This window comes from Coptis chinensis, chromosome 4 (assembly GCF_015680905.1).
Source record: "Coptis chinensis isolate HL-2020 chromosome 4, ASM1568090v1, whole genome shotgun sequence".
In the NCBI taxonomy this organism is placed as follows: domain Eukaryota; kingdom Viridiplantae; phylum Streptophyta; class Magnoliopsida; order Ranunculales; family Ranunculaceae; genus Coptis; species Coptis chinensis.
The window spans coordinates 36,171,853-36,188,885 of NC_141459.1; the positions used below are offsets into that span (position 1 = coordinate 36,171,853).

The 17,033-nt window shown below is 40.2% G+C and overlaps 1 protein-coding gene across 2 annotated transcripts; it reads right to left on the bottom strand.

Annotated features, from left to right (window-relative positions):
* Window positions 1-651: 651 nt before the first annotated feature.
* On the bottom strand, window positions 652-8,918 carry LOC147503355 (Xanthine/uracil permease family protein). Of its 2 annotated transcripts, XM_086603954.1 has the most exons (14): window positions 8,725-8,918; window positions 6,021-6,118; window positions 4,720-4,896; window positions 4,447-4,547; window positions 4,286-4,361; window positions 3,831-3,890; window positions 3,551-3,738; window positions 3,366-3,462; window positions 2,572-2,658; window positions 2,245-2,303; window positions 2,054-2,145; window positions 1,871-1,948; window positions 1,442-1,602; window positions 652-1,187 (listed from the first exon to the last, which is right to left on the bottom strand). In XM_086603954.1, the coding sequence occupies exons 1-14, from the start codon at window positions 8,798-8,800 to the stop codon at window positions 975-977; spliced, it is 1,563 nt and encodes a 520-aa protein (XP_086460080.1). In that variant the 5' UTR covers window positions 8,801-8,918; the 3' UTR covers window positions 652-974. The 2 variants fall into 2 exon arrangements, with proteins under 2 accessions (XP_086460080.1, XP_086460081.1); XM_086603955.1 differs by lacking the exon at window positions 4,720-4,896.
* Window positions 8,919-17,033: the final 8,115 nt, after the last annotated feature.

Genomic DNA, 17,033 nt, shown 5'->3' on the forward strand with positions numbered 1-17,033 from the left:
CAATGTGTGTGTGTGTGTGTGTGGGGGGGCAAGTGAGTTTGGAGGGACAAATCTAATTTCCCTTAATTTGGGGGACAAGTCTAATTTTGTTTTCAAATAAAGGTGAAGATCTATAAAACCCAAAAAATTAAGATCCTAGGAGTGGAGACTGTAAAGATACGCCCCAAAGAAACTCTTAAAAAGTATATTTCACGTTCCAAAGTAACGAAAAACCACCTAAATGGTAATATTTAGCATAGGCCCTTAATGGAATGAATAGAAATCATATAACTAAAACAAATGGACAAAATCTTACTACTTTCCCGATGTTAACTCAGCATTTCATGCTATTATTTATTGGAGAACCCTGGACCAAATGTCAACTGTATGCACTATGCTAAAAATGAAAAAAGGATAGCAGTGGCTTAGATATTTTAAAGATATCCAGCGGGGGCAAGTGAGTTTGGAGGGACAAATCTAATTTCCCTTAATTTGGGGGACAAGTCTAATTTTGTTTTCAAATAAAGGTGAAGATCTATAAAACCCAAAAAATTAAGATCCTAGGAGTGGAGACTGTAAAGATACGCCCCAAAGAAACTCTTAAAAAGTATATTTCACGTTCCAAAGTAACGAAAAACCACCTAAATGGTAATATTTAGCATAGGCCCTTAATGGAATGAATAGAAATCATATAACTAAAACAAATGGACAAGAATCTTACTACTTTCCCGATGTTAACTCAGCATTTCATGCTATTATTTATTGGAGAACCCTACAAAGCAAATGGACCAAATGAGGTCAACTGTATGCACTATGCTAAAAATGAAAAAAGGATAGCAGTGGCTTAGATATTTTAAAGATATCCAGCTAATCCAGCACATCTCCATTTTACATAATCGCCTCAACTAGTATCTAAACTGGCCTTGACAAAATAAAAGTATCTAAACTAGGCTTCAAAGCATCTATCTTTAATTTGTCAAACTGGATTTAACTTGCTAAGTAGGTGGACACCATCTGTTAAGATTGAATGGCAGACTGTAGAACTCTTCATTCCTGTTGTCACCTCGGGACGTTCTGAACTTTGCCCACCACGGCATTCCTCTGTCCTTCTTTGACTTCTCCACTTCTAATGTATTGTCTAAAACCACAGCAACAATCAACCCTACTGTTGGTGGAGATGAGAATATAGTATTCAAGAAGGCATTGAACTACAAGCAACATAAACAATAAAATAATGTTAAGGTGAAACTCTAACACAACAAAACGGTGAGAAGAATCAAAGGCACGCTTAGTAGATCACTCATGTCAGTGGTCTCAGTAAATTCAACACACATAAACTAATTGGGATTAATAACCAGAGCCAGTTAATCTGCAGCCCAAGGTGTACTTCATGCATTATATAGCCCAGCTTGTAGCTTACTTAACAATATTTCGGAACAAATTTTCTAGAAGTTTCACTTACCCATCCTGCATGGGTATGTACCGGAAGGTGTTGCGTAGATAGCAATGTCTCATGAAAATACTGTGGGACAGATATCCCAAGAAAAAGAGAAAGCCCAGTTATGAAGAGGTTTCTCATAGAGTTCATATTTGTGAACTGCAGGAATGATAGCCCAACCGAAGCTGCAAGCAATAACAAATTAAAATTCAGAACACCAATATAAAAGTAGGAAACCAGTTACATAGGTTAAAACCTATGTTACATGGACACGCCATATTTCAAAAAAAATCCGTGTCGGATACGTATCCACGTGTCTGTGTCGGACACACATGGACACATATTGTATGTAATATACCTCAATTTTTTATATCTTGCCGTGTTAGACACTTCGTATCCGTGTCGGATACGGACACACGTGTCCGTGTCAATGTAACTTAGGTTAAAACATACCTACAAGACCAAAAAGAACGCAATATAACGCGGCAAATATGGGGAAAGGTATTGATGCAAAGAGTGCCCCGAATTTTCCTGCATACAAATTGAATGGTCCGTCAAAGAATATCCTGTCACTAGCATGGCTTAGGCCCAGATGACCTGAACTCCAAGGATTCCTTACTCTAATTTAAAACCAACCTAGGAAAGAAAAAAATATCATGAAACCGGCTGAAATCTCCACGACTCTACGGCTACCAACTCGACTCAGTCCAAGAAGCCCAACATTCTCGCTGAAAATCGGTGGAAAACTGTCATTGTAGTCTTAAAGCCTAAAAAAGGGGCACATTTGGTAATATATATAAGTGACCATCCAGAGCATACGTGCTTACACTAATATAGTAGAACCAGTCCCAGTACCAAGAACAGCATCACTCAAAATACCCAAACCCTGCAAAAGCAATACAGCTTATAGAATTAAATTTTGAAGACATGGAGAGAGAAACATTAAATCATGATGATGTTCTACCAGTGTGCACATTCATGATGCACGTGCAATTGATGCAGAAACTATTGCACCTCAGTTCATGTTTCTTAACAACCAAATTAAACACTTCAAACTCAAACTAAAACATCTTTGCAAGAGCACTTGTAGTCTTCAGTCTTCACAAGCAGAAGGCTATTTCTATGTCGTCTGCTTTAAAGGTAATGCAACTTACCTGCACTCCAATGCCTCGGCTCAACACATAAGCAGGAGGTGGGGTCGCAATTGCCAGCCTGGATGCTGCTTTATAAGCAATGGTTGACTGCAGTTGTAAGAAAAGGCAGGGAATTGTAGTGAGACTATGCATAACAGAGCTAAACTGAATCACTCGTGTAAAACAAACAAACTTTTCTTGAAAGCATAGGTAAACAACAGTTGCAGATATATCTAAGTGTCTACTTGCTGGAGAACTCATTGCGAAGAGAACATGCTGAAATGTCCCCTAATTGTTAATATGATTCTGTTTATAATCATGTAATGTATTGTTTCTTAGGCCGTCCAAAATTTGGTTGTTTCGAGTGCATCCAAATTCTAGAACATAAACCTAAATAGTAATTTCAGTTATATCAATCAAGAGGTTAGCCAGTACTTACAAAATGAATGGTCATTCTCAATTCATAACACAGGTGAAACCCATACCATATTAAAGATATTCAAGGAAAAAATCTCAGCCCTATAGGCAATACCTCTATCCTAGAAACTATAACAGACCTACTTACTGAAGAACTAATTGCAAAGAGAACAGGACAGAGTGCCCCTATATTTCTAACGTGATAATGGCTATAATCTTGCCAAGTGTTGTATCCAAAAATTGGTCGTTTCCAGGTGCATCTAAAACAGCAACACATAGCAAACTTGGGTATGATGTTACCCAGTACAATCAAATTAAATGGTCCTTCTCAAGGCATAGCGAGACGAATATAGTATAACATAATTTCAAGAGCATAAATCTATACCCATAGAAAGTACCTCTATCATAGAAACTAAGACTGCAGAAATCATAGCGAATGCATGGCCAGCATTAAAAGTGGGTGTGCCCCACTGCCCAGGAAATGGAGGCTTGAACCTGAGAATATCATTATAAGAAATTCCATGTCTAAGATAATTTCAAGAATTATTCGAGCGGGACAAGAATATCTGTTTCTGTTACATACCAAGGGGCAGATGATATGATATTAGCTTTATCAGTACGACAACTGGATTGAGTTTTCTCAGGTGTATGTCTGTAGGCCCCAGCTGAAGTCAGAATATGTGAATAAACCCAAATTATTGTGACACAGATCAGTACTGGAAACCGTTCAAATATGGGAATATCCTTGAATGGCCTAATGTGCTTGAAATACTGCAAATTGAAAAAACCGGTACTTTATCATGGAAATACAAACGAACAAAGAAAATACAATCAAACCCTGAAAGCGGCATAGATCCACTCACTTGTGACGATGCAACGACTATCAAAAGCATTGGTATCCCAACTTCAACGCAATCACCCACCTAAAGAAAAGCAATAACGTTATGATCTCCCCTCCAACCACTTGCGAAAATGTGCAATAACAAGCAGTTGAATAAAACTATTATCAACCAAGGGAATACATGAGGCGCACATGGACTAGGAGAATACAAGAACACCATGAATGTAATCACCAACAAAAAATGTGCAATCTTAGGTCAGAAAAGATAATGTGAAACTTCTCACAAATAAGCTATAAATCACACTGTTATCAAACATAGTCATCCATATAAATGGAGAGGGCCTCAAAAGATTTTTAGGAGAAAAAAAGGACGAGGATCAATTCCATGTGTACCACATGCACAGAAATGCTGTCTGCAAATCTGACTTATGATTACCCCACTTTGACTCTTTAGGTAACTCTACCTGCAGAACTTACCGCTGGAAATCCTCGATTGTATAAACCCAAACCAAGCAACCCAACCACAGGCGCCATACCAAGAGGACTAAAAAACCTGTTAAGAAACAACAAACACTCTTAGGACATTTGCCACTGTAAACAGGTAAAGGAATAACCTGAGAAAACGATTGGAGTTTTACCTTGAGAAAATCCCCCAAACTCCAGAGAAGCCCAGAATCATCGGTATGCTAGAAGCAACCAACAGTGCTCCTTGTATTGCTCGCATGGTGTGCAGAAATCTCTGCAAATTGAAATGTGTTTTAATAAATCAACCTCATCAACCTTGGGCAGTGTGAGTGTTTTCATTATTGAAGAAATGAATATGTTTGACAGGGCGCCGTGAACTTTGCCTTTGACTACAATGCTAGACTCCTAGTGGTCATAATCTATAATTTGCAATTTTACATTGTTACCTCATGAGGATCAGTGATTTGTTGCAGTGATGAATCTCCAATGATATACAAGATCGGTATCATATAGGCATAAGAACCACCAACTACCGCTGGCAACCGGGTCCCACAAAATGTTTGCAAAATTGTGTTCCAACCAGATGCAAACAATAGAGTTTGTATTACCATAGCTTTGTCATCCTGTTATTGTGAGCATGAATTCAAAGTCAAATAAGAAGAAAAAACTAACTCCCACTAAAATCTGCCCACAAAATCAAATTGACATGATGCTGTGTGCCTCTGGCATTTGTTCATGTGCTTTTAGCCACGTTCGTATGCTACTAGCTCGTGTTTATGTTCATTTAGCACAGATTAGTTGGCTCATGCACCTAATTACATGCCTTTCACCTCCTCTGCCAGACGTTTTCTTCAAATAATTATTTCTTCAGATTTGGTAACTAGTCGCATTAGATGGTCTAGCCGTAACCTTTCTTGTAATATTAATTATCCAACAATATTTTGACAGTTGTGAACTTATGATACTTAGAAGAGAATCGAAAAATAAAATTATTTCTTCTTCACATAAAGACAATTGCTCACTTCACTACACATGCATGTTGTTTTTCTTCTTCTATTTTGCTTTATCTTCATTTACCTCTAGTATTTACATATTAGTATATTACTAAACTATGCGAATAAGTGGGAGCAAAAAATATCCATGACAATACATTAGTCAGCAAAATCTACAACGCAATTTGTGTATTCACCCCAACCACATACACATACATATGCTTGCATGGGTGACACATAGGGTCAAGAGGAAGCCAACCAAGATACAATCATCCCCACAAAAGAACTCTCTAAAGGAACAATACATCCCAATTAATGGCTATGCAATCCCGTTTGTTTAGGATTTCAATTTGCACTAGATCCTATTTTTGAAAAACAGATAATGCCTTCATGGAATAGTCCATAGAGAGGAAACAATCAGCCAAGCAGACTCTTCTTCTTCTTAGCAGTCTCCTATGCAAGACAATGAAATGGTAGGTTCCTATGACATACATCGTAGATTGTAATGTAGCAAATAGTTCAGGGTGGAGGCGACATGTGCAATTCAAGTCCCTAATTTTGCAAGATGACAGAAAGAAGTGAAGAGAATAAAATGGTAGGTTTCTCTGCAATACATCGTAGATTTTACTGTACAGATAGTTCAAGGGGGAGGCAAGACTGCATTTCAAGCCCCTAATGTTGCAAGATGATAGAAATAAGTGAGGAAAATGAGTAGAAACTGAGCCATCTGATGGACAAACTAGGATTCAACTTACATTAGATCCACCCATTAACGGAACAAGCACTGAAGGAATCATGACAGTTGTGCCCAACATCAAAATGTAGTTTTGAAATGCCAATACGAACGTTTCAACTGCAAGAAAAAGCTCAAATCTTAACTAAAATTTATAAACATACATAAATGTATAAAACATTCAATCTGCAACTTTCATATGCAATCCTTGACCAGTGCCATAAGCCTAATCTACACCCCTGCACCAAGTTTTCTAATGAATAGTTGTCGAAGAAGAGATGCATATCGTAATGTGCAGTTTATTTAGAAAGATATACCTAGCTACTGCCAAACCAGACCCGGGAGAGATCAAGAAGGAGAGAACTATTTGATAGGTCATAACAAGGAAAATCCTACCATAACCAATGCATATATTATTGTAATAATGAAACAAATTATTGACAAACTGAGGATTACACCCTAAGACATGCCTTATTACATTTTGTAGAAAATTTCATTGAGGCTTAATTCGCAGATGCTACATGAGGCTTAAGCGCTTTACCAAGTAGTTGGTTAGTTTTGTAAATGCAGCCAGCTACCCAACAGGGTCAGTTGCAAGCTATTTATAGCCTCAATAACTTGTATGCTTTGATTTGGTTATTTCTTTCTAGAAAGTATAAGTTTCTACAACATTACATAGACCTCTAGTCTCTAAATCTCTTTTTAGAGGCAGTATTACACACATGCATACTCTTGCTTTTCTTTTTCTTTGTAGGAAAGTATTCTGCTAAAAAAAAACAGGTGTATGCATCTCCATTAGTAGATGTGATAAAAACTAACACAAATCAGTATTTAGTTCTTGAAGGAATATGAAACCATTGAAAGTCAGCAATAATGTCAGTACTCCACTTCAAAATCTAATGACCGATAAAAGCAAAACAAAAAATAGCTTCGGAGCTAAACAAATGATAAATTTAATTATAATAAGTATTTGTAGACCAAAACACCTAATCCTCAACCAACCAAAACTCCAATTCGCGACCTATATCTCCAACACTTAATCCTAATTTGAACATAACTCCACTGTGAAAGCGTCCTATTCTCCAACATCCCCCTTCAAATTTATGAAGCAAATCATCAAAATTTCCAAGAGGAAGCATAAAACAAAAACGAACTCAAACACTGTCATTGCCATTGACATACTGCAATAGCCGTTGCAATTCCCATTGCAATGTGACGTTATGCAGTGCCATATTATGTTTCAAACGCGTGCAGAAAAGAGAGATGTTTTATGCAAACCGATGCTGCTTATAGTACTGCAGCAATGCATATCGACAAGAATTGATGTGTGCTTGACCACTCGTGACGCAAAGATGCTATGGTAAAAACAAATTCAGATCTACCAGTAGAAGCCATAAAGTGCAATGTGAAAACAATAAGAATGCTGCAATTCCCATACAGAAATCATGCCAAGCCCAGCAGCAGTACCAAATGGAGCCTACCACCAGTGGAAAGTGATTAACCTGCAAAGAGCAAGATCAATGGCCTAAACCCCAAGCTCTAAGACAACGTTGTGAAACCCGGGATTTTCATTATTCAATCAAGAAACTTAATCACAACCTATCTACTAACCTAAAGACCTAACCCTAATCCAACAAAGACTCTGACACACCAACTCATACGTCTAGCACTTAATCCTAAGTTCCTAACAAAACCTAAAGTCTACAACTAAACTTTTCAATTCATGGGCAATATCCATACTCCGGTCATTTTAAGAAACTGAATAAGAAATCAATCATAGTATCCAGCGCATAATAACCAAAAGTATAATATGACGGTTATGAAATGTATTGGGATTCTTTCAAGTTCAAGTTCTATATTGAATCGGAAGGGGTTGCAACAGAAATAATTTCTTTCTTTGTCACCATCATTTGAATCCTCCAATTAATTCAATATAGAATCTTGAGACCAGTCTCTTGCTTATAAATGCCAACTACAAATAAAGTCATCAATAACCAATAACTGTATGGAAACATTATTAGCTATTACTCTCTGGCCTCTCCCCCACCCCAAAAAAAACACACACACACACACACACACACAATGTACCAACAAAACTTGCTCAACGAGAGACGCCAAAGGTCCAAAAAAGCAGCTGTGGGAAGTACTGCATTCACCAGGCCAGCCTCAGAATTCAGAGCACCAAAGGCCTGATGATTACAAAATAAACAGTGCCTCAAGAGTCTATAGTAGAAAAGTCGTAACCATTTATATCAATTTTTAGCTTTGAGATTAAGCTTTGGAATATCTCTTTCTCAAACCAAGTGGGAATTATAATCAAATGTAACTCCCACTTTGGGATTCTTCAAAATACATCAAGAGGATTAAATCACAACCTCTCTCCTCATTCATCTGCATTCTAAAAGGCCAAGCTAACCGCCTCAAGAATCAATCCTTAGAAGACAAAATGAACTAAAACAAACCAACCTTGGAAAAATCCAACCTTTTTCTCACATTGCAACACTATCCAACTTCCCAATGTACTAAACCACATATACTGAAAACCATTAATCAGAGACCATCACTTCATTCTTTCTAAAGGAACAATTTTTATCACAATGGGCCTACTTAGCAACTTCAAACCACCCCATAAACAATATAAATCACTACAACATATACCTCAAAGCCCATTAAACGTAACATAACAAACATGCAGAAAAAAAAAGCAGAGGAAAAAATGGTCATACCCCAAGAAGGATTAGAGTCTATACAGTACTCAAGGTCCTGCAACTGTTCCATAGGTGGATGAGATATGTCTGCCATTATTGAAAGAGAACCTTATGCTAGCTTGTTCACAAAGAGAAAATGAGGTGAGAGAATAAAAATGAGTTAAAAGGAAGAGAAAAAAAAATATATGCAGAGGAATTTTAGAAGTCTGTTGATCACGCCATACACACACCTTTGAGGCTTTGAGTACCAATAAGGCAATAATAAGCTTGTTTTGAAATATAGGAATGTACTTAAGTACCCATTGTTTTTCAGTGTAAAGTACGAGTTTATTGTTCGTGTGTGCTGCAAAACTGCATGTTGTAAATATGTGGGTCCGTTTAATTACTACTTTTCAGTAAACTACTGCACCAACATTTAAGAGAAGAATCCAGCGACCACAAGCTATATGTGCTTCGTAGTCTGTCTTTTTGGTCCTACCAATTCTAAAGTTTCATCGTCATTCTTCCGGTTTGGATGGTTGTTTTTGTTTTTGTTTATTTTATGGAGTAGAAATTTTATTGATAATCATACCGAGTTTTACAAAAATTCTATAACACATTAGAAGATAGAAGATAATATGTTGCTGCTTAACCAGGGTAGGTTTATTAATTTGGCTTAGGATAATTTTGGATGAGAAACAAAGTAAATAACTAATAAATAAAGAGAAATTATACTCCAACTCTTCAAATCTAACTAAATATTGTTTATTTGCATTGATTTTATGATAGCACATATGTCTCGAGGATTAAGGAGTTACTTTTGATCAAGGCCCAAAATATCGCCGATATATCTGATATATCTCGATAAATTGGTATACTGATATCGATATTTTCGATATATATCCACCAAATATTGAACCTTTTTTTTCCGATATATATTGAAATTTCCGATATAAAACTTTATATCGTCGATATAATCGATATATCCGATATTTATGATATATATCGGTTGATTTTTTGACCATTTTTTAATATAAATCTGATATTTCCAATATATTTCCGATATATCCGATATTTTCGATATTTTAAACAGTTTGGACTGGGTACTAAAAAAATTGGATATATCCGATATATATCGGTTTTTGGATACACCGATATATTCATCGATATCGATATTTTGGGTCTTGCTTTTGATAGTTGGTGTACACTTACTGAAAATATAAAAGTTATTGTATGTTTAATTTTGAGAATTGAGATTATAAATTTATAAGACAATACTCTGCACTAATAATGTACATGTGGTGTTACATCACAAAAAAAAAAATGATCAGAGAATCTACCATAATATTGAAATGAATAATTTCTCAGTTTTATCACTTTTATTGCCCCAAAAATAGCATCACATAATTCTTCTAACGGATCATTAAAATTTTAAATTTGAACCCTTCCCAAATTATAATGCAAAAGAATAGGGGTTACCCTTCATATTTCTCAACGGATCATTAAAATTTTAAATTTGAACCCTTCCCAAATTATAATGCAAGAGAATAGGGGTCACCAATAAATGGTTTTAATCCAATAGTTCGGGTGGTTGGTGGAACTTATATGGTCCACTTCCTAATTACACAGGTTTAGAAGGAGAAGATGGTCTTAGCATGTTTTCCATTAGAGACAAATTTTCAGAAGAGAAAACGACAACTTGATAAATTGTACACTAGTGAAAGAGAGACCTGGCTACCGCCTTAAATCGTCAATGGTTGCGACGTCTCCTTTTTCCAGGTCGACCATTGGCACCTAACATACACTCTAATTGATCACGTACGACATACCACTCATAATCTGATTTTCACCTGTGTAAAGGTGCGTTTTGGTCTTCCCTTTACATACAAGGAGAGAAAGGGAGAACGGATTAGAATATGGTTAAGATCGAGTTCGTTGAGGAACGAACTGCCTACGTATCTTCTCTTGATTCTGGAGGGAGAGAAAAATCAGGTCTGACGTAGTTCATATAGGGAGTATTTATAGATGATGAAAGTGAATCCTCACCCAACACGTGTAAAGAACAACACAAATAGAGTGTGAACACTGTGGAGGCGCGAGAACCTGTGGCTCATAGGTCCAGAATGATGGGGATTAGTAGCCCGGCTTAGTAGCTTGCGGCGGTGGGTCGAGATGGTCGGCGGCAAAGTTGATTTGTGTATGTGTAGCTTCATTCATGATTGCTTCTAGAAGGTAAGCTGAGTCACGATATAGAACGATCTGTATAATGATACAAACTATTCTGGAGCGTTCTCGTAGCTTGTTGATGCGATCTAGTAACACAGATCGGCGAAGTACATCAGAGATCGGTGTGGTATTTCCACAATGCTGAGCACATGCCTGATATTCTTGAAGGAGAATATCACTCCCTCACACAGCCCTCTCTCAGTAGGTTGTGCCAGTTGTTGAAGCGATCTGCTGAGAGAACACATTAGCGCATGTGGAGCATGGTGAAAGAGAGAAGCTGGTGAAAGTGGAAATACCCAACGAACTATGGAGATCGATCCGTGCTATCTGGTGACTTGATGGGCGAAAACATTTGACACGTGTACAACATGTGAGCGGATCTAAGCAGTTGCAGAGAAAACGTGCCGCCCCATTTTTCAGGATTTGTAAAGACAAGACAGCTTGTTGGAAGTCGTGTGCGGCTAGGGCTAGAATGCAATCATAACACTTTGGGAACTAGAAGGGTGGTTATACAAAAACTACGTTGGCTCTCTGTAATGCCATTTTGTTGCTTCGCTTTGCAGAAAAACTCACTACACCAAGAGTCTTCAAGTTAGTTTTCTGCCATTGTTGGTCTTCTGCTCTCTGCTTCATTCTTTCTCTTTGATATTAAGTTGTTAGGTTGTTTGCTTAGTTGTTTGTGGTTAAAGTTGTGAGAGACAAGAGAGAGATGTCTGACTCAGACGATACGCGATCTAATGAGGTTCATGAAGTTTCTTTTGGTTGGGATGACACGGAGGAAGAGAAGGAAGAGTCGGTGTGTGGGGCGAGCGAGGGTGGTGATGAAGATGATGATGTTGATGAGGCAAAAAATGGGGAAAATGATGCCCGATCTGCGTCTGTGGTTGCTGCAACTAGCATTTCAGGTCGCGGTGAGAGGTCGTCTTCTAGTGGGCTGCCTCCTAGGGCTGTGGATAGACACGCTTTGAGGGCGTTCCCCTACTTGAGGGAGATGTATAGGATAACTGTAAGCGGTCTGGAGATCCATGAGCCCGACCAGGATGCTCGGGTCTTTAGTGATAGGTACAACCCATCGAACTATGGGGTTATAATCTGTGAAGGGCAGCTGAGGGCGTACATGACGATATCGTTCTCTAAACTGGTTTGTGAGTTCTAGAACCATTGTGGCAAAACGCCTTGTCAGTTTGTGGGTAACACGTGGCGGTTGTTTAAGGTGTTTGACTTGTTAAATGCCAGCGGTGAATACCAGATAGAGGTCGCTGATATTATTGAGCATTTCTCAGTAAAGCAATCTCGGGCGCTGAACTTTAGCTTGCAAACTCAAGCTACAATGTTGAGCGTTCTGGATGGTGTGAGTAACGAGTCTTGGGATAGAAGACCGTTGCTGTTGGTTGGGAACTTCTGTGCTAGGGGGTTCAGCGTAGAAAATAGGATATACGACCTTACTGGTGGGTACCAGTACACTATCTGAGTATTCTTAAATTGCATTGGTTGATATTGTATTGATATTACTATTTTGTTGTCTGTGCAGAGCTCGCATTAGAGAGGGAGACGAATCGGCAGGTGATCAAGAAATTTGCTAGGTTGACGCGAACTGAGAAACGGGTGAAACTTCCGGAGGTTGCGCATTTCTTTAAGGAATGGGGAGGGCCCGCAATTAGGGAGAAGAGGGAAGTGCAGAAGAAGAGGGCGCGGGGGAAGGTGAGTGGTAAAGCATCGAGGAAGCCTGTGATAGAAAAGCGTAAGAGTGACTTGGTGACGAGGGAAGATAAGAACTAAGGCCGTGCTGGGTCGAAGCGACCCTCTGGAGGTGCTGGTACTTCTGGGTCTGGAATTGGGAGTGGTCAAGAGGACGCTTTGTTCGACTTGGATGACATCCTCTTTGAAATCCCTGAGCGAAGTCGCTTGCCAAAGAGGAAGGGTAGCGATCTTGAGGCTCGACCTGCCAAGGTCGCAAGGGTAGTTGAAATCGTGCTTGGAGGTGGTTCGGGAGCTGGTGGTGAAGGGCGAACCAGGGGAAGGGCGGCTCGTAGTTCGAGAGCGAGGCCGATGCCTGACTTCAGCGTGCTGGGTGAGGAGACCACGGAGGTCGCTGGAGAGACTCCCGGGAAAATGAAGGGGAAGCCTGTTATGAAAGAGACTGGCAAAGGTCACTCCAGTGGTGGGAAAGATGAGCTGGAGCGCAATCTAATGTATGTAGATGACGTATCTGGCAAAAAGCACTATGTGAAGAGGTCGGATTGTAGCTACAAATCCGTACCTATAGCTACTTGATTGCTGGAGGGAATGACGCTGGATGGTGATAGGAAGGACTTGGATTCCAAGGAGTTGGAGTCGAATTTGAGGGGGATGGATAAGGCGTTGTGTTTGGTGAGTAGCTCCTGTATTATGACTTGTCTGGTTTATTGTGCTTCATGTTATTACTTGGTGCTAATATGGTATACTGTGCGAATTGTCGCAGCTTATCGCTGGGTACCAGAAATTGAAGACGACTACTCAGTTCGCTGAGCTAGAAAAGACTAAGGTCGAGTCACTGCGGGAAGAGCTCTCAACTCTTTGAGAAGTGGAGCAGTCTGAGAAGAAAGAGCTGGATACTTTGAGGACGGAGCTTACTTCGTTGACGTTGGATAGGACGTCAGCTGTCAATGAGTTGGTCCGGCTGAAACATGAGGTGGACGACCTGAAGAACAAGGTGGCTACAGCGAATGCTTTTGCTGAAAGGTGCAAAACTACCGCGCTGCAAGCGAAGGAAGCCTACCTTGCCATTCGTGCTGAAATAAAGGAGTTGGAGAAAAAATACGAAGATTTGCAAGAGGAACATGAATGTGGGGCTTTGGGTGTTCGTATAAGTAAAACACTCGAAGATGCTAGTAATGTTCCTGAGGTCGTGCCTCCTTCCAATATTGGTGAATTGGCGGACCATCCTCAGGCTTTTGGCGACCTGGATATGACCGTGACTGATGCAGCTGTAGCGACTTCCGATGACCCGAGCTCTTCTCAAGTGTTGGATGTCCTTCTCACTGAAAATTTTGATAACGTTATTTAAAGATGGTTGTTTGAATTGTGTTTGTATGTGGCCTTTGGCTTGAAACAATAGAGCTGGTTTCCTGGGGTAACCTAGGCAGTTCATATTTCTTTTTTGTTTGTGACAATGATGAACGACTTGGCTTCCTTGAATGTACTAGGGAGTTCAAGTAGTGATGACTGGTGGCTAACTGAGCTGGATTTCCTGAGTAGACTCAGCAGCTCGGTTAGTCTACGAACTACGGCTTAACCGTGGTCGTCAGTTCGCTCATTTGCTTGTATGGAAAGCATGCTGCTTTACTTTGTTCAACTAACTTTGCATATTATATGTCTGATTGCGTTTTGTAAGCGTGTGACTGTTGTTGCGACTTGTTGTAAGAGTGATATAGTCTAAACGACCTGTGAGTTTGTTGACCTGTCTTGCTTGTTGTTTGATTTAAGCGTTATAGGTTGCACATATCTTGAGGACGCATGAAGCGTTATATACTCTAGAGTTACCTGGGATACAGTACGTGCGTGGCACGTGTAGGAATATGAGCAGTCGGAAGATATGAAATGATGGCTGCCAGGTGGCCTGCCGTTTGGCGTCTTAGGAAGATACTTTACTTAGGCATAAATAGAACTGTTTTGAGAATCTGAAGAGCATTTGCTCATCTTCTTCTTCAAGTTGCTCTATTATTTTAGGTAGTGTTTGCATTCTTCCCTCTACTGATCACCTCAGGTACATGTTTTTGCTGTCTGGTTCTTTGTATGATCTAGAAAACTTTGTGCGTGTAGCAACTCGCTGATCATTGGCTGTAATTGTAGACTTTAAAATGGCTAGACGTCGTGAAAACACTGCTAGTGGTAGTGAGGAAATTAGGGAAACTTCTCCCCTAGTGATGGAGGAGATGGAATTTAGACCCCATCCTCTTGGGAACCATGGTAAGCATAAATCTGATAATTCTGACTCTAGGAAAGGCAAGCGTGCGAAGGTGGAGGGATGCAGGCGACCTGGAGGTGTCGTGTTCAGGTATCCGAGTCATGGAGGGGGTGACGACGTGGGGCAAGATCACCATGCTACGGCTGGCATCTCGTCCTCGAGTCTCGGTGATGTGGGGCGCGACTTCTTTTACATTGGGAAGACGGGGAATAAGCGCATGGTGAAGCATTCTGATTGTAGTTTCCATTCAGCTTATATAGCGAGCTGTCTTTTGGAGGGAATAGTGCTAGATGGTGATAAAGACGAGCTGGAGAGTGAAAGTTTGGAAACGACCCTGAAAACCACCGACACGGCTTGTTGTTTGGTGAGTTTTCTAGTTTTATAGATTTATTGTGCCATGAATGAGGACTATTAACAGTAACATTCTCCGTGCAGTTTCTAGCGGGGTACGATAGGTTGAAGCGAACTGTGCAGCGTCCTGGTAGCGGCGATGGTGGCGTGACTGAGCTGGCTAGGATGCGTGCTGCTTGGGAAGCCGATAAGAAAAAGTTGACGTCCTTGAGGAACAAACATCAGGACACGCTGAAGGAGAAGACTGTTCTGGTTAGGGCAATGAGGGACCTGCAAAAGCAGTTGGCGTCCGTGATTGAGTATGCCAAGCAGTGTCAAGTGGTGGCTCGCAAAGTGCAAAAGGAGTATGATCGAACTTGTGAAGATCATGCTATGCTAGCGGAATTGTACGTTGAGCTACTGGAGAAGCAGGACCAGGAAGCTGAAGAAACTGCTGCACTTGTCGTTGCGTGTGATGCGAGTCATATCCCTTTTACCAGTGCCGTTCCAAGGGATAAACATGTTGTTGTTGATGCAGGACGATGACTTTTTAGACTTTTCTCTTTAAGTGTTGAGGCAAATTTTTGGATGTGTTATGAGTTCTCCTCTCTGTAAGAGAGTTAAACAATAGAGCTGGTTTCTCAGGCTTGCCTGAGCAGTTTTCCTTTTGGTATAGATACTTAATGAGCTGGTTTCCACGAAAGTGGCAGCTCGATGTTTTGCAACACTTGTAAGAACTACCGATCTGGATTTCCTGGGTAAACCCAGCAGATCGGAGAATTCGCGAACTGGTTTCCCAGCCTTGGGCCGGCAGTTCTATTGATGAATATGTATGGAATGCATGTTTTTGCTTATGCTTGATTGTTTGTAGCTAGTGTTTTGTTTATGATGGTTGTGGTCCATAGTGGCTATGGAGTCTGAGATTTAGCTTAAGAAACCGTTGTGCTCATTAAGTATTGCGCAAGAGAGCGATTTCACTGAGTTGATCTTAGAAGTATAGGTCCTCTACTAGTGAGAATTGGAGAGGCTATGAAGCCCCCAAATTAGTGATGGGTTGCATCCACGCAATGAGAGCGTCTTCGCTCCAAAGCGAGAGCGATTTAGCTTATGAAAGCGTATGGCTCATTGAGAGCGTATTTAGCCTCTAAAGGTGTACTGCTCACTAAGAGCGTTCTCATCGAGTTGATCCTAGAAGTATAGGTCCTCAACTTAGTGAGAATTGGAGAGACTATGATCATGTAAGCTCATGAGAGCGTGCTGTTCGCGGAGAGCGTATTTAGCTTATGAAAACGTATGGCTCACTGAGAGCGTATTTAGCCTCTAAAGGTGTACTGCTCACTGAGAGTGTTCTCACCAAGTTGATCCTAGAAGTATAGGTCATCAACTTAGTGAGAATTGGAGAGGCTATGAGCCCAGTATTGCTCATGAGAGTTCTTTTTGTCGTTGCTTTTCGAGAGCATATTTAGCTTATGAAAGCCGTATGGCTCACCGAGAGCCCCATCGTTTAGCCTCGGAGGTGTCGTGATTGCTGCTTTTGGTGACATCGGATTTCCATGACACCGAGTTGATCCTAGAAGTATAGGTCCTCAACTTCTTTGTCTGCGGGTCGGGAATATCTAAGAACGCCCGGATTTGGTCTGGGTTAGCTTCGATCCCGCATTGTGAGACCTGATATCCCAGAAATTTTCCGTAGGACGCTCCAAAAAGGCATTTTTTTGGATTCAGCTTCATTCGAGTTCGGTGTAACCTGGAGAACGCTTGCTCAAGGTGAGTGAGGTGGTCACCTGCTTTCTTGCTCTTGACGACCATGTCATCAATATAGACTTCCATAGTATCCCCTAATATG